The sequence below is a fragment of the Lacerta agilis genome, chromosome 3 (assembly GCF_009819535.1).
Source record: "Lacerta agilis isolate rLacAgi1 chromosome 3, rLacAgi1.pri, whole genome shotgun sequence".
Lineage (NCBI taxonomy): Eukaryota > Metazoa > Chordata > Lepidosauria > Squamata > Lacertidae > Lacerta > Lacerta agilis.
In genome coordinates this window covers 49,163,282-49,172,505 of record NC_046314.1, presented here as the reverse complement: position 1 = coordinate 49,172,505, position 9,224 = coordinate 49,163,282, and the positions used below count along the sequence as shown (strand labels likewise).

The following is a 9,224-nucleotide window of genomic DNA, read 5'->3' as shown; positions in this document are numbered from 1 at the left end:
AGCATGATCAGCTAACCACTTTTTTAGCTCAAAGTCTGTAGTCACCCTTGGCCAACTTTCAGGCTAAGTTATAGGTGTGTCTACAGCATTTTGAACTCAAGTTAACCCCATACCCCTCCTCAGTTATCTCTGCTTATCAGTTGATATGCGGCTCTGAAGACTGAAGACTGTGGTGGGAAGATTTGTATCCCCAGCAGGGCCAAGAGGTTCAGCTTTCTCTGCCTCCTTCAATGCAGTGTCTATTCTTATGATTCTCCACTTTGCTGCATCTGCCCAAATCAATGGGGTGGGGTGAGAAAACTTTGCTTGGAAGGCCCACATCATCCTCACCCTCCCATAGAGGAATACTGTCTACTGAGAAGTAAGCACCATTAAATCAAATTAGGCCTGCTCCTAGATATATTTATGTTTGCAATCCTACATCCACTTCTCTGGAAATAAGACCTGCTGAATTCAGTGGGACATTCTTCTGAGTAGAAGCACAGAGGATTGTACTATTGTACAAGTAAAATGTTTTGATTGACCAGACTATAGGTATTGCAGTACTACCAGAAAAATGGAAGAGCTTTGAACATCAAGCTAGACAAAGTGGAGACATAAGTAAATTAAGTTTTGCATTTTTTCTACCTAGAGTTTCTTTTACAAACTACGGTAACTTCTTTCTTAGCCTTATTGCAGTTATAAACAACAAAGGCTGTGTACACACCCTGGGAAATGTAGCTTGCCAAGAGTGCTCAGAATTGTTGTTCTGGGTAAACTATGGTTCCCAGGATTTGATGCGTGTGGGTGTGAAATGTGCTTTAAATTTATGGTTGCATATGCAGCAAAATAAGGTTGTGGTACCCAATGAACAGGTGGGAAACCTGTGGCCCCTCCAGAGGATGTTTATCTGCAACATCCATTATTCCTGATCACTGTTCATGCTGCCTCGGATTGTTCGGCTAGCCCCCCCCCCCCAGTAGCTACTGCTCTGCTTTAAAGTACCGGAATGTTGTTTTATACTCAGTCAGGCTTACTTCCAAGTAGCATGCATAGCATTAGGCTTTATGCACACTTTCTTGGCAGTAAGCTGCACTTAACTCTGTGGGACATATTTCTGTTGGAGCAGCCTTTCAGTAACCACGTTTGCTTCACCTCCCCCTCAGTGTGCTAAAACTAGCCAAGCACATGGATAATAGGGTTTTACATCTTTGAGAATAATATTTATAGTGGCTTATCTTTCTGTTGGGGGACCAAAGTGTACCATCACATGCAAAACAGGCTCATTGTTTTATTTAAAACAAAATAAAAAATAAAAAGAATCCTTCCAGTAGCACCTTCGAGACCAATTAAGTTAGCTGGTCTCTAAGGTGCTACTGGAATGATTTTTTTATTATTATTTTGTTTTGACTGTGGCAGACCAACATGGCTACCTACCTGTAACTGTTTTATTTAAAGCTCTCAAATCAAGACTTTGATGATGTAAATGAAGGTGCAAGTTGGCAGCCTCCAGGCAATGCTTGGTGTAGGTTTATAAGTGGCTCTAAGCATTATTTCAAGAGCTTTGCTGAAGTGATGCTTGAGTCAGTATTTTACGACATGTTCTTGGAGGCTCTAAGCATAACACTTTGAAAACCAATTATATTTTATGTTAGTTCTCTTTTCAGCATATGTTCTTGTTATGCAAGCCCCCCAAGCCTTCCTAGCAAGTACATAAGAAAATGCTGTAGAGCAGCCTTTGCCAACCTAGTGCCATCCAGTTATCGTTGGATGACAACTCCCATCAACCCTGACTATTGGGCTAAGCTGGATGGGGCTTATGGGAGTTGTAGTCTAAAACATCTGAAGGCCAGCAGCTTGCTGAAAGCTGCTGCAGAAAACTACATTACAGTCAGGTTACAGTAATACTTCAAAAGAGAACTCTCACAGTATCATTAGACTGAGAGGTACCAAGTGATCATCTGGTGCTCCCAAGATAATATAAACAGCTAGGAGGTTTGTCAGGCCAATTCCCCCCCCCCCCCCGCCAACACCTCCTTCGACATTCCATGCCTTCCGGAAGGTCAGACCTTGCTGTGCCGTTTCGTCCTTGCTCCTTTTTAATTTGCAAGCCAATATTCTTCTGCAAGCCTGAGTAGTCTACCTTATCTGTGCGTGGCTCCATTTTGCTGTCCTGCTGATAAGCACGGGATTACCAAGTTCATTATTAGATATAGTAATGAAGCAGCAGATGAGATTATGGAGACACATTTCTTCACATGTGATCTGTAATTATATCAGTATATTATTATTTCATTGCTGCTAGACACTGTAATACTTGAATGGTTACCTTGAATGGTAAAATTGACACTGAAAGGCAAAACAATTTAAGCAAAATGGATATTCTGAGCTGGGGGTGGGGGTGATATATATATATATATATATATATATATGATTTTATAAATGTAAAAACATGTTGATGCCCAAGTATTAGCAATTAATGCTGGAATACAGGGTACACGTTTATTTTAATTTGAAGGTTAAAACAGTGTCTAACCACAGGAGGCGAACACAATACTAACTCTTAATCTGTCCTTGTGGTAGTGACCAAACAAGCATAAAGTAAAACAAAGCCATTTTGCTATGCTTGTTTGTTTTCAGAAACAAACAAATGCATATCTAGAGTCAGGGTAAACTTATCGACACTAGCAAATGTTACGCATGGGATGGCGAGGGTGGTGGGCACAGGACATCTCTCTGACCATAATCTGGAGATTGTGCTTGCTAAAGTTCTTTTGCAGCTGCTGGTGTTGCAAAAATTAAATTAATAAGAGCTGAAAAGATAAAAGCAGATGGTCAATTGCTGTGTTTTTTCCTATTCAATCTTTTGCACTGGCAGTGCTTTCAAAAGAGATTCTAGTTAGTGTGGAGGGGAAAGCAACATTTATGTTTGCACATTGATACAGATATAGATATATATGTTTACGATCAATAACACACAAAATTATGGATATCATATGTGTTTCTGACAACATGCCACATCTTTTCCAAGGTAAGAAGCTGATGCAGAAAGTATAGATGCCCATACCAATGATGAACGTACCAATGATGCCCAATTCCTTGTGGGAGTGAAGCATAGCATGTGCGGAAGGAGAAAACGCTTATTACATGTTAACAATAAATCCACTGCCTGTTCAACATATAAGATATAAATTTCAGTCTACCTTTATGCTTGAAGACAGTAAACATTTATTTACAACAGAAATTATAGAAGTAAAACTAAAACAAAAATTGCTTCCACACTTGAGAAGAATCAGGAATGGGTTGACATTATTTCTTCCTCAGGCATAGCTCTCTGCTTTTCTGAGGCCAGGGATGTTAGACAAAGGCCAAAGGCCAGCATGTCTGGTGGACATGCCTCAGGCCTTACATTTACCTGATAGGATTTATATTTTCCTTTGAATATCAGCTCCTTGCTGCACAACATGATTTGCTTAGTTTCGGAAGTGGCTAATGGTGGAGTGTGGTCTTGTGGCGAGCGGGGGATCACCGAAAGTAAAAGGGTTTATGGGGAACATGGACTTAGCTGCATAGTTCCTGATTTGTGAAAGATGACACTACTTAGCACTCAGATTTAGGGTCCAGTTCTTCTATTTGTGATGTAAACAAACCATCAGTCACAAAGAGTTCTCTAAAACTACGGTATACAACAATAAGGAGGTCCATTAATTGTCATCTCTCAACTACAGTCTTTAGAGCAATGTGGAGAATTATCTGCAGTAATAACTTGACTGTCCTCTGAAGAAGAGTCCACTGCCTTGGAGGGGGTGGCATCCATAGGAGGGGCACCACCATCCCTTTCAAGGTGTGGATGCATCTCGGGTTCAAAGGCCTGATCAATACTTCCTCTGTCACTGGCTTCTCCTTCAGATTCTTCTGCCATTTTGTCTTGGGACTCAGCTGCCTCTTCTTCTTTCTCATATAAGAAGTTGCAAATCATGTTAGGTCTGCTGTATGAGAAATCTTTGTCCTTAAGCTCTAGCCATTCCACACCACCACCTGAAAGAGAGAGGGGGGGAGGGAGAGAAATCAGGAAGAAGATGAGTTGGGGACAGGATTTTAAAACTTTTAAAACTAGTATTAAATTCACTAGTCACATCTATTCTTTGTCTCTTTTTCCTTTGGTTCCTTCCCCTTCCTTTCTCAGTGCCTTGATTTAGATGGTAAGTTCTTCAGAGGAAAAGAGTCATTCATTTCAGAGGAAAATGTCATTCTATAAAGCGCAATCTATGCTAATGGTTGTATATAATCACCATCAATAGGAAGTTTTAGGGTTAATCATGTAGCAGCAGCTAAGGAATACATTTATATATGCCATAGGAATACCAGTTGAGAGAGATGGGGACATAAGGAGTTTTGCACATATTATTGATAGCAAACTTACAAACAGGCCTGGTATGTTACCAAGTCAGGGCCAGGATTTAACTGGGATCACTAAAACAAAGGAGCAGAGCCACAACTCCTTGTAGGCTCAGTTACTTCCAAGTGAGCAGAAGTGGTGCCAAGAGAGGGTATGTTTATGATCGAGGGAGGTTAGAAAGAAGTGAAACAATCTGTATAGAAGAAGAGTTTGGATTTGATATCCCGCTTTATCACTACCCAAAGGACATTCTCCTTTACTTTCCTTCCCTTCCACAGGAACTGGGCAAAGGAGGGTGGTGAAGCAATGCATGACATGCAGAAATCTGGTGAGCATGCAAAATGGGATTTCTAGAAGGGGAACTATAGAAAGCAACAGCAATTTTCTCAGAACCACCTGTGTTCTCTTCTCCTTCCTTTTTCTCAGTCAGGAGTGTCCGTGTCATGTTCAGCTTCTTCATTGTGTGGCATTTATATTTTAGCTGTATTTTTGGGTTGCCTTCTGCATCTAGTATAAGGAAAAATTACAGATTATTACCGTATTAAGTGGTAACTTTACTCTTTGCAATGTTTCCCCTGCCTAAAGTTCTCTTGAGCTTTTGAAAAGCTTAGAAGAAAAGTATTACTTACCATGATCTTCATTTTCTTCAAACACCAAACAAGTACCAAGAGTATCTGGGAATGAAAATGAACATTTTGTTAAGGAAAGTGCAGGTTCCTTTTTAAAAGAATAATACTCAAAAGAGCGCTATCTACTCTCGTTAAGCAATAGATTTAGAAGTTAAGTGTATGTAAATGTAGAGCCGGAAGAGCTGATTAGTTCATACAAGGGACTTTTTGTTTGCTTGCTTCCTTTTTTCTTATTTAATCAGTTTACACCAATGCCATATTACAAACTTCTCAAAACTTCCCTCAATTTCAAAAGCAATTTGCAAACAGATATGGTAGCTAAACTTGGATGTGAAAATTGTTGTCTGCTTTTAGTTGATGTTAACATCTCCTATGTTTGTATTTAGGTGTTTTTACTGTGATGTTATTTGAGAATTTAAGAATGAGATCCAGCACCATGCCAGCAGATGCAATGGGACTTCCCCTACTGTATCTCCCCGCTGTGCCCCTCCCCTGCTTTGGAGGGTCCCCAACCCTAAGCAGATTTTGGGTGCGTGGGGGGGAGGGGTTGCAGGAGGAAGGATAATTTCCATTTGTGCAAGTAGAACTCCATTGTGCAAGCAGGAAACTTGAATTGGATATCAGCCTAAGTGTATTTACTTTTGTGTGTGTGGAAAAACAGCAAAGGTATACTGCTAATAAAAAATAATTCTGCCTTGGCTCACATGACTAATTTTACTGTTCATTGGATCCTGGCTTATGAAAAGAAGTATGGAATTCATAAAACATTTTCTTACCTTCATATTCTCCAGCAAAGACATATCTATCTACTTGCAAAATGGGCCTCTCTGTGTCTATTCCCTGCAATTAAGAAAAAGAAGAGACACAGCTGCATTTAACAAAAAGATCATTAAATGTAAATACATTCCAAGCAATTTTGACTCAAAGCACAGCCTAGATTGCTGAAGTCTGTAACACTTATGAAAGAATCCAGACCTTATCTCATTATACATGACAAAGCTATCTTCAGCCATCTCACCCCTTGCCTTTTCCTGTAAGACCAATTGCAGTTGTTAACAGTCGTCAACAGGTTTTCCACACCTATCAGCCAATCACCCATTCCCACCACCCTTCTGAGTAATACCCCTCCCCACTCTCTCACTATACATAAGGGTCTGGTGACTTCTGTTTCAGTGTATCTGAAGAAGTGTGCATGCACACAAAAACTCAAACCAAGAACAAACTTAGTTGGTCTCTAAGGTGCTACTGGAAGGAATTTTTTTATTTTTTATTTTGTTTTCACTTATGAAAGGTTACAGATATCATTGTCATTCACAAAGAGCACACAGTCTCTATTTTGACAGTGTTTATATACCCTAAGCTGATCAGAACCTCCCACTGTGTGTGCACACAGCAAAACGAAGACATGCACATTCTTCATACATGACAGTACTTCCCCACAACAACTGCAAACCAGACTATAGTAAGCAAAACACCTATACTGATTTTTGTAGGTTCTGAATAGAGGTTTGTTGTTCTTAACAAAAACTGCAAAGATGAAAATTTGTATTAATCACACTCACCAAAATCTTGCATTTGTTCTCACATTTTTCCAGAAAGTCTGAATCAATTATTCCTGACAGTTCCACCATGACCAATTGTTCCTGGGGGCAGAAAGTTTTAGAAATATATTTAAAACAATGTATTCATAAACTCAATCTCTCTTTCAGTCCAGCAGATGGAGCCCAGCTTGTTTTTACATGAATAGAATGTGTCCTTTTATTTAAAACGGATCTCTGGGTTATTTGTGGGGCCTGCCTGCCTGGTGTTTTTACATGAGTAGAATGTGTGCTTTTATTTAAAATGCATATCTGGGTTATTTGTGGGACATAGGAATTTGTTCTTTTTTTTCTTCAAAATATAATCCGGCACACCACATGGTCTGAGGGACGGTGGACCAGCCCATGGCTGAAAAAGGTTGCTGGCCCCTGACATATGCAAACACATCCATCAACCATCCACCTCTATGCTGCAATTGCATGCATTTATATTTTCAACCAAGTTTGTGATGCTATGGGAGAGCAAGACATCCACACCTTCTTTTCCCCTCCAAGTTTCAGTAGGTTGGATATCTCACATTAGTTAATTTTGCTCTAATGCAATGAAAGTGATGTGCATCTTTCTCCAGTACCAATTTGCAGCTGCAGCTGACTATTTCAAGTCTTATATTTGTTTCATTAAAAAATAAATAAATCTGTTGCCTTTACTTAATGGCTTTTCAAAATGTTTCACTGCTCTCACCAACTTAGGACATGGAGACAAAATCATAACAAATCAGTTTAAAGTAAGTATCAACTTATGATTCTGTATTCCTAAGTAGTGCCCACTAGAACTGTTACTAATAAATATGCACCATCACATGCAAGAAGTAGACGAAAGCAATTCTGTTCTTGCAGAGTTATAGTAAAAGAAACATAAGATGCATTCACATTTATATTTTCAAATACCAGCAGTTTACTCCCACTTAATTCCAGCAGTAAAGCACTTCACTATTGTACTTTCTGCCATGCTATTTCAACCCAGAGTAATGCTGCCCCTTTCTACTTTTTTCCATAGGCTGACATAAAAAGTACTAGCACTCCCATATTTTGTTCCACCACCAAGTAGGGGAGTATGCAGTAGCTACCGGTATACTGTATACAGTTGGAAACTAGGTACACTCTATTCCTTAACCATTTACAGACATACAATGTTTCAACCATCCTGAGGGAGACAGCATGAAAACTATTGATGGAAGATGCAGCTGTAATTACTGTCATTGATAGCCCAGAGTAACTCCTATGGAACAGGGCCATGTTCAACACAAGATCCAGCAGTAAAATGCCTGTAGAAATTCATTAATGTTTATTATTAAAGTAATAAAAGGGCATGTTTTTCGCCTTTCATTTGGGGCTATATTCCAGGTGTACAACACATGCTTTGCCCGTAGAAGGGCCGTTCAAAGCTGCATCCCAAAAGTAATAGAGCCAGGAAATATTCCTGTCTGAGATGGAGGGGAACATGGACTTCGGGGAGGTAGACAGACTGTATTCTGCCAGATCAGGATGGGACCATGTGGCCTACCAGACTCCAACTCCCATCAACCCCAGGCACCATTGCCATTGGGATGGATAATGGGAGTTGTAGTCCAGCAGCGGCTGGCGCTCTGCAGATGGACCACTATAACCTGACAGCATGTATAAGGTATATATGTATTCTTTTATACCGTGAAGTAATCATTTTTGTGATTCTGGATATGGACCAGCGGAGGCAGAAGGCTTTTGAATATTAGGAGATCCAAGTGTTGCACCTATTTCACTACAGACAATGGTGCCCTACGACGCTCTAGTTCAGACAACCCCAACTTTCAGCCCTCCCGATTTTTTGGACTACAATTGCCATCATCCGTGACCAATGGTCGGTAGCTAGGGATCATGGGAGTTGTAAGCCAAAACATCTGGAGAGCCGCAGGTTGGGGATGCCTGCTCTAGTTTCACTTTACAACGTACAGAGAGGTGAGTCACGGCATTAAACGCTGGCGATGATGGGACTAATGCCAGTTACCAAGAATCGAGTCCGACCGAACTCAGCAGAACTTATTTCCATGTAAACATGCGTATGTATCAGGTTGCCCTGCCGGAGCGCAATCCCCATAACCCATCCGTAGGCGTCAGCCCGCGACTCCCAACGAACGCGGGACGCTACTCCCACGGCTCTCGGCCCTACAAAGAAAGGCCCAGGCTGAACCACTGGCAGGCCGCTTTCCCTGCTCAGACCCCGCAGCGGAGGGAAGCCGGCAGCCTAGTCGCGAGGTGAGCCGCGAAGCAAACCCCGCGGAGTGGGGGGAGAGCCCATTCCTGCCACCCACCTCCACCTCGACCTCTTCCCCGTCGCGGGGTCCTTCCGCGGCCTCCATGCCGGTAGCGCCTCAACGAGCGTCACGTGACCCCCCTGCCGCCGCCATCTTACGCAGGACCCTTTTGGCGAGAGCAGCGCCTCTGGTTGCTGCAAGGACGACTCTAGGCAGGGACGGTAGAGCTGCGCAGTTCGCAGGCTTGGGGTGGCGGCTTCTGCTCAGAAGCAGTGGGGGGGGGGGGGGCGGGAGAGAGACAGGCATAGTTCAGGCAGTCTAATGACCCGACCGAGCGTGTGGGGATGACTCATAATCCTCTAGAAAATGTTACTGGGGTGTTTTGTTT

General features: G+C 41.7%; 1 protein-coding gene across 2 annotated transcripts; it reads right to left on the bottom strand.

The window, feature by feature from the left end:
• Positions 1-3,183: 3,183 nt before the first annotated feature.
• GTF3C6 (general transcription factor IIIC subunit 6) lies at positions 3,184-9,007 on the bottom strand. Of its 2 annotated transcripts, none has more exons than XM_033143610.1 (6): positions 8,890-9,007; positions 6,570-6,652; positions 5,784-5,847; positions 5,008-5,052; positions 4,775-4,885; positions 3,184-4,017 (listed from the first exon to the last, which is right to left on the bottom strand). In XM_033143610.1, the coding sequence occupies exons 1-6, from the start codon at positions 8,939-8,941 to the stop codon at positions 3,698-3,700; spliced, it is 675 nt and encodes a 224-aa protein (XP_032999501.1). In that variant the 5' UTR covers positions 8,942-9,007; the 3' UTR covers positions 3,184-3,697. The 2 variants fall into 2 exon arrangements, with proteins under 2 accessions (XP_032999501.1, XP_032999502.1); XM_033143611.1 differs by having other exon boundaries at positions 6,570-6,650; positions 8,894-9,007.
• Positions 9,008-9,224: the final 217 nt, after the last annotated feature.

Coding starts and splice junctions, on each gene's coding strand:
- GTF3C6 (XM_033143610.1), bottom strand. CDS start 8,941: ATGGAGGCCGCGGAAGGACCCCGCGACGGGGAAGAGGTCGAGGTGGAG. Junction 5,848..6,569: donor AGAACAAATGCAAGATTTTG/GTGAGTGTGATT, acceptor TCTTAATTGCAG/GGAATAGACACAGAGAGGCC. Junction 4,886..5,007: donor TGAAGAAAATGAAGATCATG/GTAAGTAATACT, acceptor TCCTTATACTAG/ATGCAGAAGGCAACCCAAAA.